The 22,275-nt window shown below is 45.0% G+C and overlaps 1 protein-coding gene across 1 annotated transcript in view; it reads right to left on the bottom strand.

The window, feature by feature from the left end:
• Positions 1 to 19,839, bottom strand: part of cwf19l1 (CWF19 like cell cycle control factor 1) — a 26,722-nt gene extending 6,883 nt beyond the window's left edge. The window contains 9 exon segments of the mRNA XM_080420992.1: positions 3,467 to 3,647; positions 4,705 to 4,860; positions 7,891 to 7,975; positions 8,598 to 8,713; positions 11,165 to 11,376; positions 13,093 to 13,194; positions 16,056 to 16,140; positions 17,101 to 17,185; positions 19,750 to 19,839. Of these exon segments, the coding sequence (XP_080277118.1) occupies positions 3,467 to 3,647; positions 4,705 to 4,860; positions 7,891 to 7,975; positions 8,598 to 8,713; positions 11,165 to 11,376; positions 13,093 to 13,194; positions 16,056 to 16,140; positions 17,101 to 17,185; positions 19,750 to 19,769 (1,042 nt within the window). The 5' untranslated portion in view covers positions 19,770 to 19,839.
• Between the last annotated feature and the right edge of the window lie 2,436 nt (positions 19,840 to 22,275).

Genomic DNA, 22,275 nt, shown 5'->3' with positions numbered 1-22,275 from the left:
GACTCCTTTGTGTCTCCTACCGGAACCGCTGGTCATCAAATTATTGTCTTAGGAATGAGACAAAAACTAAAACATATCCATGAATTCAAGTCTCTATGCTCTACGTGCTCTACGTCCTCCTGGTGGGGGCTCCTCACTGCCCTATGTCCTCCTGGTGGGGGCTCCTCACAGCCCTACGTCCTCCTGGTGGGGGCTCCTCACAGCCCTACGTCCTCCTGGTGGGGGCTCCTCACTGCCCTACGCCCTCCTGGTGGGGGCTCCTCACTGCTCTACGTCCTCCTGGTGGGGGCTCCTCACTGCCCTACGTCCTCCTGGTGGGGGCTCCTCACTGCCCTACGTCCTCCTGGTGGGGGCTCCTCACTGCTCTACGTCCTCCTGGTGGGGGCTCCTCACTGCCCTACGTCCTCCTGGTGGGGGCTCCTCACTGCTCTACGTCCTCCTGGTGGGGGCTCCTCACTGCCCTACGTCCTCCTGGTGGGGGCTCCTCACAGCCCTACGTCCTCCTGGTGGGGGCTCATCACTGCCCTACGTCCTCCTGGTGGGGGCTCCTCACTGCCCTACGTCTTCCTGGTGGGGGCTCCTCACTGCTCTACGTCCTCCTGGTGGGGGCTCCTCACTGCCCTACGTCCTCCTGGTGGGGGCTCATCACTGCCCTACGTCCTCCTGGTGGGGGCTCCTCACTGCCCTACGTCTTCCTGGTGGGGGCTCCTCACTGCCCTACGTCCTCCTGGTGGGGGCTCCTCACTGCTCTACGTCCTCCTGGTGGGGGCTCCTCACTGCTCTACGTCCTCCTGGTGGGGGCTCCTCACTGCCCTACGTCCTCCTGGTGGGGGCTCCTCACTGCTCTACGTCCTCCTGGTGGGGGCTCCTCACTGCTCTACGTCCTCCTGGTGGGGGCTCCTCACTGCCCTACGTCCTCCTGGTGGGGGCTCCTCACTGCCCTACGTCCTCCTGGTGGGGGCTCCTCACTGCTCTACGTCCTCCTGGTGGGGGCTCCTCACTGCTCTACGTCCTCCTGGTGGGGGCTCCTCACTGCTCTACGTCCTCCTGGTGGGGGCTCCTCACTGCTCTACGTCCTCCTGGTGGGGGCTCCTCACTGCCCTACGTCCTCCTGGTGGGGGCTCATCACTGCCCTACGTCCTCCTGGTGGGGGCTCCTCACTGCCCTACGTCTTCCTGGTGGGGGCTCCTCACTGCCCTACGTCCTCCTGGTGGGGGCTCCTCACTGCTCTACGTCCTCCTGGTGGGGGCTCCTCACTGCTCTACGTCCTCCTGGTGGGGGCTCCTCACTGCCCTATGTCCTCCTGGTGGGGGCTCCTCACTGCCCTATGTCCTCCTGGTGGGGGCTCCTCACTGCTCTACGTCCTCCTGGTGGGGGCTCCTCACTGCTCTACGTCCTCCTGGTGGGGGCTCCTCACTGCTCTACGTCCTCCTGGTGGGGGCTCCTCACTGCTCTACGTCCTCCTGGTGGGGGCTCCTCACTGCCCTACGTCCTCCTGGTGGGGGCTCCTCACTGCCCTACGTCTTCCTGGTGGGGGCTCCTCACTGCCCTACGTCCTCCTGGTGGGGGCTCCTCACTGCTCTACGTCCTCCTGGTGGGGGCTCCTCACTGCTCTACGTCCTCCTGGTGGGGGCTCCTCACTGCTCTACGTCCTCCTGGTGGGGGCTCCTCACTGCCCTACGTCCTCCTGGTGGGGGCTCCTCACTGCCCTACGTCTTCCTGGTGGGGGCTCCTCACTGCCCTACGTCCTCCTGGTGGGGGCTCCTCACTGCTCTACGTCCTCCTGGTGGGGGCTCCTCACTGCTCTACGTCCTCCTGGTGGGGGCTCCTCACTGCTCTACGTCCTCCTGGTGGGGGCTCCTCACTGCTCTACGTCCTCCTGGTGGGGGCTCCTCACTGCCCTACGTCCTCCTGGTGGGGGCTCCTCACTGCTCTACGTCCTCCTGGTGGGGGCTCCTCACTGCTCTACGTCCTCCTGGTGGGGGCTCCTCACTGCTCTACGTCCTCCTGGTGGGGGCTCCTCACTGCCCTACGTCCTCCTGGTGGGGGCTCCTCACTGCCCTACGTCCTCCTGGTGGGGGCTCCTCACTGCCCTACGTCCTCCTGGTGGGGGCTCCTCACTGCCCTACGTCTTCCTGGTGGGGGCTCCTCACTGCCCTACGTCCTCCTGGTGGGGGCTCATCACTGCCCTACGTCCTCCTGGTGGGGGCTCCTCACTGCCCTACGTCCTCCTGGTGGGGGCTCATCACTGCCCTACGTCCTCCTGGTGGGGGCTCATCACTGCCCTACGTCCTCCTGGTGGGGGCTCCTCACTGCCCTACGTCCTCCTGGTGGGGGCTCCTCACTGCTCTACGTCCTCCTGGTGGGGGCTCATCACTGCCCTACGTCCTCCTGGTGGGGGCTCCTCACTGCTCTACGTCCTCCTGGTGGGGGCTCATCACTGCCCTACGTCCTCCTGGTGGGGGCTCCTCACTGCCCTACGTCTTCCTGGTGGGGGCTCCTCACTGCCCTACGTCCTCCTGGTGGGGGCTCCTCACTGCTCTACGTCCTCCTGGTGGGGGCTCCTCACTGCTCTACGTCCTCCTGGTGGGGGCTCCTCACTGCCCTATGTCCTCCTGGTGGGGGCTCCTCACTGCCCTATGTCCTCCTGGTGGGGGCTCCTCACTGCTCTACGTCCTCCTGGTGGGGGCTCCTCACTGCTCTACGTCCTCCTGGTGGGGGCTCCTCACTGCTCTACGTCCTCCTGGTGGGGGCTCCTCACTGCTCTACGTCCTCCTGGTGGGGGCTCCTCACTGCTCTACGTCCTCCTGGTGGGGGCTCCTCACTGCCCTATGTCCTCCTGGTGGGGGCTCCTCACTGCCCTATGTCCTCCTGGTGGGGGCTCCTCACTGCTCTACGTCCTCCTGGTGGGGGCTCCTCACTGCTCTACGTCCTCCTGGTGGGGGCTCCTCACTGCCCTACGTCTTCCTGGTGGGGGCTCCTCACTGCTCTACGTCCTCCTGGTGGGGGCTCCTCACTGCCCTACGTCCTCCTGGTGGGGGCTCCTCACTGCCCTACGTCCTCCTGGTGGGGGCTCCTCACTGGTAGGTGACTCAGTAGGATATCTAGACCCTCCAGAAAAATGCGATTATGCGATCGCATAATTTACCGCATAATCAGCATAATGGAGAATAATTATGCGGGGGTAATGTTTTTTCAAAAAGGCAGCATCCCATCGCATAATATGCGCATCGCATCGCACATTTCCGCATATTTCACAACTTTCCGCATATTTCACCTTATAAAATTGCAAAAAAAAAGTTTTTCTGGAGGGTCTAGATATGACAGCAGTGACAACACAGACATGTGTGGGGGAGGAGTTAATTGGCATGACGACTACATTGGGGATAAAAAGGGGTAAAAAATAATTGGCTACTCTAAATTAAAAAAAGAAGAAGATCAGTATGAATGAAGCAGAGTAACTCACGGGGTCGGCGTGGCTGTTTGTGTTGTCTGTCTCCGTCAAACTGTCCCTGGCCGCGTCTCTCTCCGTCAATCTGCTGTCCCTGCTGCTGATGTCTGTCTCCGTCCGAGGGTCTCTTCCGGCCACGCCCCCCCGGACCCCCGCCCTGCTTCTTGCCCAGGTCAAAGAAGAACTGAGAGGCTGGCTGAGGGACAGAGGTGGGAAAAAAAGTATTAAAATGTTTTACTTAAGTAAAAGTATCAAAACGGCAATGTAGAAATACTCAGGTAAACGTCTGGTATTAAGAATTTACTTGAGTAAAAGTAGAAAAGTATTGGCATCAAAATGTACTTAAAAGTACTCATTGTGCAGAATGTCCCATTTCAAGTTTTCAAAATGTATAAAAGATCATTTGAAAATAGCAGATCTACAAGCTCACAATGCGTCGCATTGTGAGCTTGTAGATCTGCTATTTTCAAATGGCCGAAATGTATATAGGGCTGAAGTGGTTAATGTATGTTTTCTAATAATAATCAAAATCTTGTATATTATATATATATCAGGATACGTCCTGAGATATATATATCATATATTGTACATATGTACAGTACTTGAGACCACTGGGACAAGAGTACATTTTTCGTCTTTGTGCGACAAGTAAGTAAATAAATGGTATTTGTATGTATGGCACTTCTCACAGAGAGAACAGAAAGTGCTTTACATACAACAGAAATAAAAAAACACACCTAGAAGCATTTAAATGGTGAAAAAGAAACAAAACCCCAAACTGTAGAATTAAACTCAGGAAACTAAACAGCAGACACATGTCACACCTGGAGAAGAAACTGGAGATTTTTTCCACTAATGCTTGTTGAAACAGCCGTGTTTTTAGCAGTGCATTCTTTGAATGGACGTAGTTCAATTGCGGTCAACGGTTGGATCTGAAAGGACGATCTGATCTATGTTCTTGGCAGGGAATGTGTTAAGCACAAAATAACCTTTCTGGGTTTTGGGGGGTTTTGGGCCTAAAAATATGGTAATTGTTCGTAGGACCCGGTTAGGACCGGGCCTTAATTTTCAGGCCCCGTTGAGAACTGCAGTGCCAGCTGACCTGTGAGGTTTACTGTATGCACGAGGCAGCGTGAGCTGCGCTGTGATTGGTCTACTTTTGCAGGTACATAGATACAGTAGAGAGACCCCCCACGCCCCCCACGCCACCACGCTGTCAAAGGATAAAACCATGGTAAACATGGTGTCCATACCTCCTCCTCTGCAGACAGATCAAAGGCGTCTTTGCGTTGCTCCCCCTTGTCTTTCCCGCTGCGTCTGTACGGGTTCTCTGTGACGTCCTGAGGCTGTTTGACCAGATCTGATGCTTCCATGTGCTTCATGGGAACCATGCTGAACGCATACAGGTACTGGAGGAACAACACAATACATTATATAATACACACACACACACACACACACACACACACACACACACACACACACACACACACACACACACACACACACACACACACACACACACACACACACACACACACACACACACACACACACACACACACACACACACACACACACACACACACACACAAACATGGAAGAGGAAGACTATAAATTAAAGATAGTGTATGTAATTAATTGAGCTGTGTGTATTCATGCTTACAACGCATACAATCTCTTTCAAAAAACAACTATCAAACCTTCTTTTCCATATTATTCTAGACCATTTCCAGGCCTATATAGCAATCATACGGCACAATATTAAACTCTTAGGGTTGTATGTGCTATGCCCCAACAGTTAGGGTGAAAACCTGAAGCATAGAATATAGATTGGTAAACCTTGGTGTCTACACATGCAGCAGTGTTGATTTTGAAAGCAATTTTTGATTTAGTTTTAGTCTTTTGAATAAAATTCCGTTTAGTTTTAGTCATCATTTTAGACAGCCATCTGATATGTTTTAGTTTTAGTCTAGTTTTAGTCGACTAAGACAGTGTTTGTCAACCTTTTTGGTGCTAAGGCACACCTGGCATAACCACAAGATCCCAGGGCACACCTAGATATACGGTATATATGTGTGTGTGTGTGTGTGTGTGTGTGTGTGTGTGTGTGTGTGTGTGTGTGTGTGTGTGTGTGTGTGTGTGTGTGTGTGTGTGTGTGTGTGTGTGTGATCTAAGTATCATAAGATAAATCTACAGTTGATTTAGTCGACTAAAAGATGTGTTGGCGGTGCCTTGATGGCGTCGTAATGGCTGATTTAACACTTGGTTGCATGCTGAAAATAGCAGATCTACAAGCTCACAACGTGTCGCAGCGCGACGCTTGTAGATCGGCTATTTTCAGAGCGTTACACCCGAGCGCAACCAAACATAAAATGACTTGTCTTTTAGTTCTACTGGATCTCTTCTCCACTAGATCCCTCACTAACATTTTAGTCTAGTTTTTATTTGTTGACGAAACGGTCAATATATTTAGTCTTAGTTTTAGTCACAATAGCTTAGTTTTTATATTATATTTTATAGACATTTTTCGTCATAGTTTAGTCGACGAAAATCAACACTGACATGCAGTAGACACAGAGAATCCCATTCCATATTCCGTGCCACAGTTTTCCTACGTCACCTATCCTATCTATCCTATCCTATCCTATCCTATCCTATCCTATCCTATCTTATCCTATCCTATCCTATCCCATCCTATCCCATCCTATCTATCCCATCCTATCTATCCTATCTATCCTATCTATCCTATCCTATCCTATCCTATCTATCCTATCTATCCTATCTATCCTATCCTATCCTATCCTATCTATCCTATCCTATCTATCCTATCTATCCTATCCTATCTATCCTATCTATCCTATCCTATCCTATCTATCCTATCTATCCTATCCTATCTATCCTATCCTATCCTATCCTATCTATCCTATCTATCCTATCTATCCTATCCTATCTATCCTATCCATCCTATCTATCTATCTATCTATCCTATCCTATCCTATCCTATCCTATCCTATCTATCCTATCCTATCCTATCTATCCTATCTATCCTATCTATCCTATCCTATCTATCCTATCCTATCTATCCTATCCTATCCTATCTATCCTATCCTAGGGCACACCACACCGGAGTACAAGCAGTGTTCATTTTCTAGACTAAGACTAAACAATGTCAGAAGACTATAATAGGACTAAAACTAAATGTTATTCAAAAGACTAAATCAGAATTTTGTGTCAAAATGAACACTGATTACAAGGCTCATTTTATCATGTTACATATTTTGCATAATGTTAGACATGTTTTTATGAAGCAAAAACAATACATAGCCAATAGTGATGCACGGGTCAGGTTTTTCATAACCTGCCCCACACGGGAGCCCAACCCGTCCCGCTAAAATGAATATAAATCAACGACCCAGCCCGCCCCGCAACCCGCCAAGAAGAATAAAACACACACACACAAGCAAGTCCTTTTAATTGCTTTTCAGAGAGAGAGAGAGAGAGAGAGAGAGAGAGTAACCTGACTCAGCCAGATGAGGGCGGTATTGAGTTTCACAATACACACCCTGATCTGGATTCTGGAATCTTTCAGGGAGTTAAGCTGCCCGGTCTCTGCGTGTACGAACCAATCAGCGGCTGCTAGGGGCGGGATCATCCAATCACCTGCCGAGTATCTTGACAAAATTAAACGCCGTCTGGCATTGATTCTGCTACCGGAGTCTCAGATGCATAGATATAGAAACCTAGACACCTCATTGGTCTATAGATATAGAAACCTAGACACCTCATTGGCCTCTGCCAGTTCGTTGGAGCAACCTGTATCGCAATACCCTTGTATAGCTTCCGCCCTCAGTCGCGCGCGTCACAGAAGGGGACGTTCGGTAGGCCAATCAGAGGCCTACCGAAGCTAGTGCGCGCCCGAGGCCTACCGAAGCTAGTGCGCGCCCGAGATACAGACGCCTCAGAGCCGGAGGAGGCGTCTACCTTTATATGTCTATGCTCAGATGGAAGTAGGCTGTGAAACAAAATGTGTGTCGCAAGCTTCTTCCATTTGACAAAGTCAGGTTAGAGAGAGAGGGGGACAGAGGGAGGAAGAGAGAGAGAGAGAGAGAGAGAGTGTGTTTTGGTGGGGGGGGTTTTCCTCCGTGTGTTTTCTTCCGTGGGTTGACCCGCTTCGCCCGCCCGGCGATAATTGCGTCGTAATCTGTAAACCGTCCACCCGCCCCGCGGTTCAACACCCGTGCATCACTATTAGCCAAGCATTTTCAATCAATTCCAAACCTTTTACAGGCCTGGAAGAGAATAAACCCAATAATATAACAGAACTGTCATGTTGTCCTATACTAACAGACACTGAACATAATCTATCCATCCAATGGCCGTGGAACATTTTAATTGCACTGTGCACTTCTCCAACTTAAACACACACACACACACACCTTCTTCTTGGCAGGGTTGTTGACGGTTGCCAGGGCGATGAAGCGGCTAACGTGCTGAGCGTTCTCCTGGAGGACCATGTGGTTTCTGAGGAAAGAGACACGCACGTGCACACACACACACACACACACACACACACACACACACACACACACACACACACACACACACACACACACACACACACACACACACACACACACACACACACACACACACACACACACACACACACACACACACACACACACACACACACAGGTTATAGCTTTGCCTCAGATCTGATTCTAACTCAGGTCATAAAAAGCAATCCTTCTCTGACTGACGTTTGGGTAAAGCGGATGTGGAACAAATATGGCTGCCATTTAAAGCATCGTAAGGTAGGCTACTGTATTTTCACCTAATGTTTGAATTACGCTCTCTCTCTCTCCCTCTGTCCCTCTCTCTCTCTCTCCCTAATGTCTGTTTTATGCTTTTGCTTTTCTTTTTTGCTTTATTGTTAAATTGGTTGTAACTGTAATTGTATTGTTGCTCTGTAAAGCACGTTGAGCTGCATTTCATGTCATGAAAGGTGCTATACAAATAAAGTTTATTATTATTATTACTAACATGTTGGAATAAAGGTAGCTCCTATTGCTTAACGTCCAGCCTTCATTTCCTACAGTTAACGACACTAGCGTTCCTAAAATAATTCACACTTATAATGTACCTGTACGGCAGTCTCTCGTAGTGAGCGCCCTCTAGCGCAGCGAAGTGGTAGCGCGGCTTCAGCTTGTCTGCCAGTTGGGCGATGGAGCCTGTTCCACAGAACTTGGTGTTCACCTCCTGAAACACAAAACACACAAAGACAAGTTCAGCCTGACATTGATGTTCCTTTAGGAAGACATGGGGTCCCAGACTACGAGGGCGCTCCGGGGGTCCCCAGATAAACAGGAACAAAATGTATGGACCCTTATGGGTCTGTAACTCTCCGAGAGAGGGTGCAAAACATTTGGTTCCATTTGCACCCTCTCTCAGGGTTAAATTAAAGGGCAAGACCACTTTGGTTGAGGTTTGGGTTAATTGCTCCATTGATTAGAAATTGATAATTCAAAATATGCTCCTCATTGACTTACATTGTACGGTGAAACAGATCTTAAAGTCACTCTTTTAGCACGTAAACAAACACAAACAAAGTTGATTCAGACAATATAGCGTACAATGTAAGTCAATGTGGATATATTTAGAATGATCAATTTCTAATCAAAGCTCTAAAATATCAGAGTACTTCTTCCACCCACTGTGTTAATATTTAATAGTTATAGAGTACAGAAGTCCTGACGTCACTCGCTCATCCTCTGGGTCGTAAAGTAATTTCTCTATGGAGAATAACATTGGGTCATCTTAGAATCGTCTCATATAAGAATTGTGTTCCAAAAATAAACAAACTGCCTCGGCGAGTCAGGGAGGCTCTGTATCGTTTATATTATATTTTATATATATATATATATAGTCAGGGAGGAGCCAAGAGTCAAACCGCCGGGGTCATTTGTTGTTCCCGTACTGCCACACCCCTCTCATTAATATGTAAGTATATGTACCGGGTTGTTCCCGTACTGCCACACCCCTCTCATTAATATGTAAGTATATGTACCGGGGTGTTCCCGTACTGCCACGCCCCTCTCATTAATATGTAAGTATATGTACCGGGGTGTTCCCGTACTGCCACGCCCCTCTCATTAATATGTAAGTATATGTACCGGGGTGTTGCCGTACTGCCACGCCCCTCTCATTAATATGTAAGTATATGTACCGGGGTGTTGCCGTACTGCCACGCCCCTCTCATTAATATGTAAGTATATGTACCGGGGTGTTCCCGTACTGCCACGCCCCTCTCATTAATATGTAAGTATATGTACCGGGGTGTTGCCGTACTGCCACGCCCCTCTCATTAATATGTAAGTATATGTACCGGGGTGTTCCCGTACTGCCACGCCCCTCTCATTAATATGTAAGTATATGTACCGGGGTGTTCCCGTACTGCCACGCCCCTCTCATTAATATGTAAGTATATGTACCGGGGTGTTCCCGTACTGCCACGCCCCTCTCATTAATATGTAAGTATATGTACCGGGGTGTTGCCGTACTGCCACGCCCCTCTCATTAATATGTAAGTATATGTACCGGGGTGTTCCCGTACTGCCACGCCCCTCTCATTAATATGTAAGTATATGTACCGGGGTGTTGCCGTACTGCCACGCCCCTCTCATTAATATGTAAGTATATGTACCGGGGTGTTCCCGTACTGCCACGCCCCTCTCATTAATATGTAAGTATATGTACCGGGGTGTTCCCGTACTGCCACGCCCCTCTCATTAATATGTAAGTATATGTACCGGGGTGTTCCCGTACTGCCACGCCCCTCTCATTAATATGTAAGTACATGTACCGGGGTGTTGCCGTACTGCCACGCCCCTCTCATTAATATGTAAGTATATGTACCGGGGTGTTGCCGTACTGCCACGCCCCTCTCATTAATATGTAAGTACATGTACCGGGGTGTTGCCGTACTGCCACGCCCCTCTCATTAATATGTAAGTACATGTACCGGGGTGTTCCCGAACTGCCACGCCCCTCTCATTAATATGTAAGTATATGTACCGGGGTGTTCCCGTACTGCCACGCCCCTCTCATTAATATGTAAGTATATGTACCGGGGTGTTCCCGTACTGCCACGCCCCTCTCATTAATATGTAAGTATATGTACCGGGGTGTTCCCGTACTGCCACGCCCCTCTCATTAATATGTAAGTATATGTACCGGGGTGTTCCCGTACTGCCACACCCCTCTCATTAATATGTAAGTATATGTACCGGGGTGTTCCCGTACTGCCACACCCCTCTCATTAATATGTAAGTATATGTACCGGGGTGTTCCCGTACTGCCACACCCCTCTCATTAATATGTAAGTATATGTACCGGGGTGTTCCCGTACTGCCACACCCCTCTCATTAATATGTAAGTATATGTACCGGGGTGTTCCCGTACTGCCACACCCCTCTCATTAATATGTAAGTATATGTACCGGGGTGTTCCCGTACTGCCACACCCCTCTCATTAATATGTAAGTATATGTACCGGGGTGTTCCCGTACTGCCACACCCCTCTCATTAATATGTAAGTATATGTACCGGGGTGTTCCCGTACTGCCACACCCCTCTCATTAATATGTAAGTATATGTACCGGGGTGTTCCCGTACTGCCACACCCCTCTCATTAATATGTAAGTATATGTACCGGGGTGTTGCCGTACTGCCACACCCCTCGGGGCCACTGGGAGCTCAGCAGGATGTCGACGCCTCTGAACTTGGAGTTGATCAGCGGGGTCACCAGAGAGGTCAGGTCCTTGGGGGTGAAGCAGTGGGCGGGGGCCGGCTCCTGGAGGGCCTCGCGCCCGCTGACGTAGGCTATCTGGAGCCCCGAGGCCCCGCTGAACACCCCTCTGCGACCTGACACACACACACACACACACACACACACACACACACACACACACACACACACACACACACACACACACACACACACACACACACACACACACACACACACACACACACACACACACACACACACACACACACACACACACACACACACACACAATTTAACCCATTAACACATTGACTGCCAGAATGTATTCATAATGTACTCACCCACTGCCAGCGTTTTTAATGATTTTTTATAGAAAAAAATGTGAATTATTTGTCCGTTTATTTTTTTACATTGAAGTGAATAGATTTAAAGGGATAATTCACCCCCAAAATGACTTTTTTTCTATGGATTATTCACCCCACCGAGACTTGAATTCCATAATTGATGACCGGCAGCGTTTCCGGTAGGAGACACAAAGAGTCTCAAATGATTGTCTTAGGAATGAGACAAAAACTAAAAAAACATCCATGAATTCAAGTCTCCATGGAGTGACTGATCCATAGAGAAAAAGTTTATTTTTTGGGGTGAACTATCCCTTTAAGTGGTGTACATAGAACATACAGTAAGTGTAGCAGTAAAGGCTCAAAGCTTAATATCTCCTCCAGTCGGGGAGGGAATTCCCCTTTAGGCTAGCGGATAAGATGTCGGCCTTCCACGCGGGAGACCCGGGTTCGAATCCCGGGGCGTTACATAAGCAAATAGACAGGCATGGATACAAACACACCCAAGCATCCATGCACACACACATACATACAATACATAATACACACACAGCATAGTACACACACGTGTCATAGTAACGTTTAGGGGTGGAAAATAAAATCCATTCATAGATTAATCGCGATGCTGACATGGACGATTATGAATCCATTCACAAATGTCAAAAATCTAAATAATCAAACAATGATTAAAAAAACCTTTTCATCATCATCCTCCTCCTATAATTCTACAAAGCTCTGTCTGTCCCCAATTGATCTGAATTTGCACACAGCCATTGACCATTACCATGTGCACGGAACACCGAAGCCCGTTTTTTCACTTTCCCCAAATGTCAGCTGTTTATTAGCGTTTTTGTGTTCGCTGGCTCCCGGGTTGCCAAATCATGTGCGTGCAACAAGCGCCGGTGTTGCCACATCCGTGAAACAAGCGGACCATGATGCACTTTGGGTGCTCATATCCCCCCCGACGGGTATGGTCTAGTATTGCTAATTGCTCAGAGCAGCAGCCAGATTTTGCCAGATTTTTTTAACCTACAGGTAGGTGTTGTCGTCATAGTAACGTACAGGTAGGTGTTGTCGTCATAGTAACGTACAGGTAGGTGATGTCGTCATAGTAACGTACAGGTAGGTGTTGTTGTCATAGTAACGTACAGGTAGGTGTTGTCGTCATAGTAACGTACAGGTAGGTGTTGTCGTCATAGTAACGTACAGGTAGGTGTTGTTGTCATAGTAACGTACAGGTAGGTGATGTCGTCATAGTAACGTACAGGTAGGTGTTGTTGTCATAGTAACGTACAGGTAGGTGTTGTTGTCATAGTAACGTACAGGTAGGTGATGTCGTCATAGTAACGTACAGGTAGGTGTTGTTGTCATAGTAACGTACAGGTAGGTGTTGTTGTCATAGTAACGTACAGGTAGGTGTAGGTGTTGTTGTCATAGTAACGTACAGGTAGGTGTTGTTGTCATAGTAACGTACAGGTAGGTGTAGGTGTTGTTGTCATAGTAACGTACCCAGGTATGTGATGTTGTCAGCCAGCTCACAGCCATCAGCACTGGGGAAATACTTCAGCGTCTCCTGGCTGGCTGCTCCCAGGATGTAGGTGTGGATGGGTGCTGAGGTTCATGGAGAAACACACATTATTAATAACAGGATGTAGGTGTGGATGGGTGCTGAGGTTCATGGAGAAACACACATTATTAATAACAGGATGTAGGTGTGGATGGGTGCTGAGGTTCATGGAGAAACACACATTATTAATAACAGGATGTAGGTGTGGATGAGTGCTGAGGTTCATGTATAAACACACATTATTAATAACAGGATGTAGGTGTGGATGGGTGCTGAGGTTCATGGAGAAACACACATTATTAATAACAGGATGTAGGTGTGGATGGGTGCTGAGGTTCATGTATAAACACACATTATTAATAACAGGGTGTAGATTATTCATTTTATTATGAAATGACTGTAAAGAGAACTAAATGTTTTGCCAGCCTACTAGTAAATGAACTAAAGTTATTAGTAATAGAATAACATTTGTTTACCTGCCCAATACCGATAGGGATATCTATAACTTACGCATCGGTCGATACCGAATACTGATCTGATACTAGAGAGTCATTAAAAAAATAATCTAGGCCAGTGGTTCTCAAAGTGTGGTCCCGGGACCCTCAAGGGTTCCAAATGACCCTTACAGGTCTGTAACTCTGAGTGTACACATGGAACCAAATGGACCCTTACAGGTCTGTGACTCTGAGTGTGCACATGGAACCAAATGGACCCTTACAGGTCTGTAACTCTGAGAGTGTACAAATGAAACCAAATGGACCCGATACTTTTTTAACTTTTATTTTCATTTTCAGTACTTTTACTTCTACTCCACTACATCTCAGAGGCAAATATTGTACTTTTACTCCACTACAATTATTTGAAAACTTAGTTTAGTTTAGTTACTTTGTAGATTTTGATTATTATTATAAAACCTACATTAATCACTTCAGCTCTATATAGCCTACATTTCGGCCATTTGAAACAGCTCACAATCCGTCGCGATGCAACACATTGTGAGCTTGTAGATCTGCTATTTTCTAAAGATTTGTACACATTTGCAAACTTGAAATGGGACATTCTGCATAATGACTACTTTCTACTTTTGGTACTTTTCCTCAAGTACATATTGAATTCTGGACTTTTACTTGTAACCAGGGGTAATCGCCATGCTGGCCTGTGGAGTTTTGCCACAGACATACAATAATATTACCAGAAACACATAGGGCCCGAAAAATATTTTTAAAATAGTTAAAATAGCTGATCTACAAGCTCACAACGTGTCGATGTAAATCGGCTAGTTGAACTGTTTAAAATGTTTTTCTAAATAGTAAAATATGGCTAGTAAGTTTAGGCATAAGGGGTAAGGCGCTGCGCAAGATAGGGCCCATAGAGAGATAGCCCTAAATGACCATAATATCTTTGTAACTGGAACCGGGTCCATTTGGTTCCATTTGTACACTCTCAGAGTTACAGACCTGTAAGGGTTCATTTGGTTCCATTTGTACACTCTCAGAGTTACAGACCTGTAAGGGTTCATTTGGTTCCATTTGTACACTCTCAGAGTTACAGACCTGTAAGGGTCCATTTGGTTCCATTTGTACACTCTCAGAGTTACAGACCTGTAAGGGTCCATTTGGTTCCATGTGTACACTCTCAGAGTTAAGGGGGACATTTGAGAACTGCTAGTGCAGTGGTTCTCAAACCTTTTCATGTCAAGGACCCCCAAATTGACCCCCAAATTGACACCTATTATCCCGCGGACCCCTATTTGAAAAGATATGCCAGGGACCCCCATTAAGAGAAGATTTGTACGGCTCTAGCAGTGATTCTCAACCATTTTAATTTCAAGGACCCCCAGTTTGATATGCATTATGGCTACAGACCCCCATTTAATGGCATCATTTCTATCTCTGGGACCCCAATTTAAATAGTAAAATCAGTGTTAATTTAACTCTGAGAGTGTACACATGGAACCAAATGGACCCGTTAGGGTCCATTTGGTTCCATGTGTACACTCTCAGAGTTACAGACCTGTAAGGGTCCATTTGGTTCATAAAATCATTTAGCTGGGGACCCCCTGGAACTCCCTCAAGGACCCCTGGGGGTCCCCGGACCCCACTTTGAGAACCAAGGTGCTCGTGGACTCCTAATGTGCCATAGTGTCAAAGTAAATCAGTGTCATACATATTCTGAGGAAGACCTGGAGACTTGACATTCAGTAATTAGGTGCTTATGATTAAAATAAGAACATTATAATGGTGTGTAAAAAAAGGTAATCTAAAATTTGCCACGGACACATTACAGTATGTCCGTATACGGACATATTGATGACCCCTGCTTGTAACAGAGTATTTCAACATTGCAGTATTGATACTTTTACTTAAGTAAACAAGATCAGTAAATCTAGAGGCCAAGCCTAGGGCACAGGCCTCTTGAAGCTCTTGTAGGATATCTCATTAGACATACTGTAGTTTATTTATCTCTGTTAGAATACATTAGACATACTGTAGTTTATTTATCTCTGTTAGAATACATTAGACATACTGTAGTTTATTTATCTCTGTTAGAATACATTAGACATACTGTAGTTTATTTATCTCTGTTAGAATACATTAGACATACTGTAGTTTATTTATCTCCGTTAGAATACCTTAGACATACTGTAGTTTATTTATCTCTGTTAGAATACATTAGACATACTGTAGTTTATTTATCTCTGTTAGAATACATTAGACATACTGTAGTTTATTTATCTCTGTTAGAATACATTAGACATACTGTAGTTTATTTATCTCTGTTAGAATACATTAGACATACTGTAGTTTATTTATCTCTGTTAGAATACCTTAGACATACTGTAGTTTATTTATCTCTGTTAGAATACATTAGAAATACTGTAGTTTATTTATCTCTGTTAGAATACCTTTCTTGGCTCCAGATTTGTACTCCTTCCATTCTGCTTCAGCCTCTGGCGTCGTTCCAAAGAACTCTCCAACACACAGCAGCAGCTGAAACCATAATATATACACATGGGTTCTCAAAGTGGGGTTCCAAGCAATCAGTTAACGTCACAATCATTTTAACGCCTTTATCCATATTTTATACTTTGGCTATTCAAAAATAGCAGATCTACAAGCTCATAGCGCGGCACAGAGTGCCGCGCTATGAGCTTGTAGATCTGCTATTTTTGAAAAATCGTGAGAATTTGTGCAAATCTTTGAATATATATATATATATATATATATATATATATATTTTTTTTTAAAGCAAACATTTGTAACTCTATTTGTAAATCTTTGCTTCTGGGGGGTCCCTGGAACAAAATATTTTGAGATGGGGGTCCACGGCCAAATACATATCATTTTGGGGGTCCTTGACATGAAAAGGTTTGAGAACCACTGATACATACACACTCATATCAGCAGGAACAAACACCCAGCCTTCACACAATATATATATATATATATTTTTTTTAAGCGTCGGTGACTCAAATCTTTGCTTCTAGGATTCTATGTCTTCTAAATCCTATCCTTTGTTGCTATAATATCAGTGGTTCTCAAACTTTTTCATGTCAAGGACCCCCAACAATGATATGTATTTGGCTGTGAACCACTGGACCCCCATCTCAAAATATGTTGTTCCAGGAACCCCCAGAAGCAAAGATTTGAGTAAAAAAAGTTAAGAATATATATATATTCAAAGATTTGCACACATTTTCCACGATTTAAAAAAGAATTGCAGATCTACAAGCTCATAGTACAAGCACTCGGTGCCACGCTATGGGCTTGTAGATCTGCTATTTTTGAATAGCCTTAAAATGACACCGATGCGTTCCCGGTCTTAATGGATTCATGAAGATGAAAGAGTCCTGTCGTCCCCAAATCCTTTATATATATAGAAGACATCATTCTTTACATAAATATTCACGACTCAGGTGTGTTTATGTGTTTAAATAACGATGGTCTTACGTCAAACTGTCCGCTCTTCTTCTGAATGGTCCGTACTCTGTTGAACAGAGCGTTCACTCTGCCTTCTACATCACCACAGGCCAACCTGCAACACAAGCAACACACAAAGTCATGTCAAACTACTTCTACATCACCACAGGCCAACCTGCAACACAAGCAACACACAAAGTCATGTCAAACTACTTCTACATCACCACAGGCCAACCTGCAACACCAGCAACACACAAAGTCATGTCAAACTACTTCTACATCACCACAGGCCAACCTGCAACACCAGCAACACACAAAGTCATGTCAAACTACTTCAAAAACATCAATGACATTCCACGATCACACCACCAGAGGGAGCTCCACTAATCATGTGAGCGGACAATAATACTGAAAACACATAAAGAGCCTTAAATGTATTAATGCAGTCGTTCTCAAAATGGGTCGACGGACCTTCCTTGAGGAGATTCCAAATGGACCCTTTTGTACAGGTTTGTAACTCTCAGGGTTATGGGTGTCCTTGCAAATAAGAAACAAGTTTGATAAGCACTGTACTAGTGGACTCCTAATGTGCCACAGTGTCACAGTAAATCAGTGTCATGTCATTAGGCCTGTCACAAGTATTACATAATCATTTAATCGCAATTATTTGAGATATTAATCGCAAATATGTTTGCATAATCGTTTACATGTTGAAACAATTTCACACATTTTCAAATGCTAAAAAAAGCACAAATAGCTGATCTACAAGCTCACAACTCGTCACTTTGTGACGTGTTGTGAGCTTGTAGATCAGCTATTTCTACATTTTTTAAATGTATTAAATGTGTCAATAATTTATTTGAATATTTAAGTTATGTGTCATATCTGCCATTTTTTATTACGAAGCATAAAAGGCAAATATAAATACAATTTGTATTCATATGTTCAATGTCAAACACACAATTAAATCGTTAATCTCAATTATTTGAGTTACAATTAATCATCAACTTAAATTTGTAATAGTGACAGTGAGAGCCCTACATGTCATACATATTCTGAAGAAACCCTGGAGACTGACATTCAGTAATTGGGTCTTATGATCAAAATAAGAACATTATAACGTTATGTAAAAACTAAATCAAACATTTGCCTCGGACAAGGCCAAGTCTTGCGTACGGACACATTGATGACCCCTGCGTTCAACCCAGATTTGGCTCAGAATTGAGTACAAAGGACCCCAATGGAAACAAGCCATAGGCTTTCGTGGGTCTAAAATCCTCTTAGCAGACCTTGTATTGAACTGTACTTTCCTGTGCTTTTATTTTTCGGAAACCGTTAATTAAGTAATCAATCAATCAATTAAGCATTCAACAAAGGCACTGAAGGCAGACACATGTGTGCACAGGGGTCCGGGACCCCACATTGTCCGGGACCCCTAGGGGGTCATCACAGGTGGGGTCACCAAATCTTTGTGTGATAGGAATGAACTGTTTTTTTTTTTGCCACCTGGACCCTAGCACCCCTATTTGGAGGAGAACACACACACACACACACACACACACACACACACACACACACACACACACACACACACACACACACACACACACACACACACACACACACACACACACACACACACACACACACACACACACACACACACACACACACGGTTTCGTAAGATAGTTTTCTCTAGGTTGCTATGTAACATACATTAACCACTTTAGACCTGTTTTATACATAGACTATTTGAAAATAGCAGATCTACAATATCTACAAGATCTGCTATTTTCAAACATTTTAGTCCTTTTACTTTTGGTACTTTAAGTATATTTTGATGCCAATACTTTTGTACTTTTACTCAAGTAACATTTTGAACCCAGACCTACTTGTAACAGAGTATTTCTACATTGTGGTAGGCCTATTGCTACTTTTACTTAAAGTAAAATATCTGAGTACTTCTTCCACCACTGATTATTGCGAATGCTTTGGTGGTGTTCAGGAACACCTAAAGTATATTTATGTATGGCCTTATAGATCAGGACTATCGTAGATCTGTATCTGATCGAGTCTGACTTTTGCTTGAGTCTTAGCTCCACCTCCCCAGATTGCCCTGGAACATCACCAGTAAAGCCCGTATTTCTCCAAACATGTACAAATGTTAAATATAAGGTGCTTACCCGCTTGCCCCAAATGTTAACTAAGTGTCCGGAGTGTTTGTGTAATGTACTAGTCCATATTATTCAATTAAAAGGTGTTTTAATCCCGTCTGTGGCCGATTCTGTGGGAAGTTCCCAATGGGCGATAGTGAGGGGGCGCATCTGGTAAAAGCCAGAATTGCACTCAATGTAAACAGGAAGTAAACGAGGGGGTTTGGCCACAGACGGGATTAAAACACTTATTTATTGAATCATATGAACTAATACATGACATAAACACGCCGTATACCTAATTAACATTCGGGACAAGCGGGTAAACACCTTATATTTTACATTTGTACATGTTTGGAGAAATACGGGCTTTAATGGTGACATTCCAGGACAAACTGGGGGGGTGGAGCTAAAGCTCTCGTAGATATAAAAAATATATATCAAAATCGATAAAAAAAAAAAAAAAATCTACGAGAGTCTTGATCTAAGGCTACTTTATGTATTTAATATGAATATGAATACTTACACTCTGAGCTGTTCTCCCATGTTGACTAAATGAGTTTAAAGGAAATAAACAACGAGTTCAATTCTCACTACATGGAGGAGTGGTGCGTCTGTCATAACGGTCCGACTGAAACTGGAACATGGTGGAACTGCAGAATTGATCTCGGGAAAATGACATAAGTAATGGTCGCAATAATATAGTTGTAGGATAAACTGTGTGAATATATATGTAATTATATTATTATTATTATTGTGTCTCGTGTTGTCTCTTTGTTCCCCATAATGTGTTGTAAACTGGTAGGAAAAAATTAAGTCGAGTCAAGTTTTTACACGACTGGGTTTAGAGGGTGGACGTGCTGGGTTGCCAGGTTTTTGTTTTCAAAGCAAGCTCACCAAAGAGCAGTATTTTCATAAAGGGGGAAAAAAAAGAAGAGAGATGCTTAATTGGAGATTTACTTTATTTACTTTATTTATGTATTTATGTATTTATGTATTTATGTATTTATTTATTGATTGAACAGAACAGAACAGAACAGAACAGAAGTTCATATTAATGAAGTACAGTCTTGATTTGTTAAAGAGATAAATAATAATAAGAAATATTCCAGTGCTGAAAAATAAAAGCAGACAAAGACTGCGTGTGGATGTACTTGTAGCCTATCTTTGGCTTATTCACAATCCCTATAAGCATCTCAGGGATGCAATGAAGGCTGTTGAGAAGCAGAAGAAGGCAGATATCCTGAAAAAACTCAGCTGTGTGCTGAAAATAGACGATCTACAAGCTCACTCACAACGCGTCGTAGAAAAGTAATGGTAATGGACTTTTTTTTAGGTAGGCCGGAAATAGCTTGTACTGTAGATCGGCTATTGCCGGCGAACGTTACCCCCAAAATATGGACTATATGGGATGCTGGGGTTCACGTGGTTCATGTAAAAAGTACTTTACTTTATTGTTTCTAATATATTTCAAAACATTTCAATAAGTTACTAGCTAGATACTGTAACAATTTGTAACAATTTATAAGCTTAGTTCACCTACTCAACATGTGAAACACTAATGGCTCCTGAAGTGGTGATAAAGTTGAAGTTCATATTAATGAAACACAGTCTTGATTTGCTTAACAAGATAAATAACAATAAATCAAATCTTCCAATGCTGAAAATAAAACCATCAGATCAGACACAGACTGTGTGGATCGTCTAGCTTATCTTTGGCTTATTTAATTAATAAACAAAGTAAGCAGTGGGTCAACAGGGGGCCCAAAGAGTGCGCTCAATTTAGTCAAGAAGCCACCATTTCTACATGTGGTGGGTGGACACACTGTCCCTGTGGTGTCCTGTCACAGAAAGCGTGCGTGTGTCACAAGTGCTGACACGAAGAGCCGTCTCCTGTCCAGCGTCCACTAGTGTCTGAAAATGGCACGGTTCTGACCTCTGGGCGGCCTGCCACACATTCCTTTACGCGCGGTAGAGGAGGTGTGTGTAAAGCCCGGGAATCAAACCCGGGACTTCTCTGAAATCCCCAGATGGTGGAAACCAATGTGACAGTTACTTCCGCCACCTCACTGCGACGCCCTATAGCACTGACCAGCGTTATATACTCAATGGAGACTCTGAAAGTCACTGGAGACTCCGCCAGTCATCAAATTATTGGCTCAGGAATGCGAAATCTCCATTAATTCAAGGCTTCATGGGGTGTGTAATAATTGTTACAGTAACTGCATCGACGCACCGATTTTCATTTCAACAATCAAAGTATATCAAAATGTAAACTGGCAACATATCATATCGTTTGACTTTGCATCGAATCGTTTTGTAATGCAAATGATCGGTTGTATCGATACTAAGCACTTTTCCGTTGTATTTAGCAATTTTAAGAAGAAAAAAGAGAAAGAGGAGTTTAATTACTTTTCAATTCCATATCGCTACAGTTGGTCTATGGATAAATGTGTGTATTCTCTGTGTTCATGTCAAGGTGCGGGTTTGTTTCACGTTTCACACAGATTGAATTTCTTTGCTAAATAGTTACTGGATCGATTTTTTAATTGTTGAATCGTATCGTATCGCCATGAATGAACCTATTTCGTCCACGTATAGACGCCGATACCGCGGGGGCCTCGGGGCTTAAGCCCCCACACGAAATGATGAGCCCCCACATCAATCTCAGACGTCGGGGCTCAAACTTACAGTACCATTAGCATTACCCCATTACTATAGCGGGGCGCAGCTCTGAAGGTGCAAATGCGTGCCTGAGAGAGAGCCGGCAACGCGCCGTTAACACCTAGAACAATAGCCCAGACAGAGATTTCTTTTTTTTTCTCCAATCAAGCGTGGGGGGGCTTGGCTAGTGGGGGTCGAGTTGAGCCCCCACGGCCGCGCACATAAATCGGCGCGCCTGCATCCTGTATCGCATCGTCAACCATGTATATCGTGATGCGTATCGCATCGCCGTTAAAATGTATCGTTACATCCCTAATGAACGATACACTTCCAGTGTGATGCATTCGTGCTGCCAGATCCCACCAACATGGCAACCCGCTGCCCTTCA

This window comes from Gymnoscopelus braueri (assembly GCF_963280865.1).
Source record: "Gymnoscopelus braueri genome assembly, chromosome: 23".
Taxonomy (NCBI): Eukaryota; Metazoa; Chordata; class Actinopteri; order Myctophiformes; family Myctophidae; genus Gymnoscopelus; species Gymnoscopelus braueri.
Note: the sequence above shows the minus strand (reverse complement) of the source record. Positions and strands in the feature narration are given on the sequence as shown.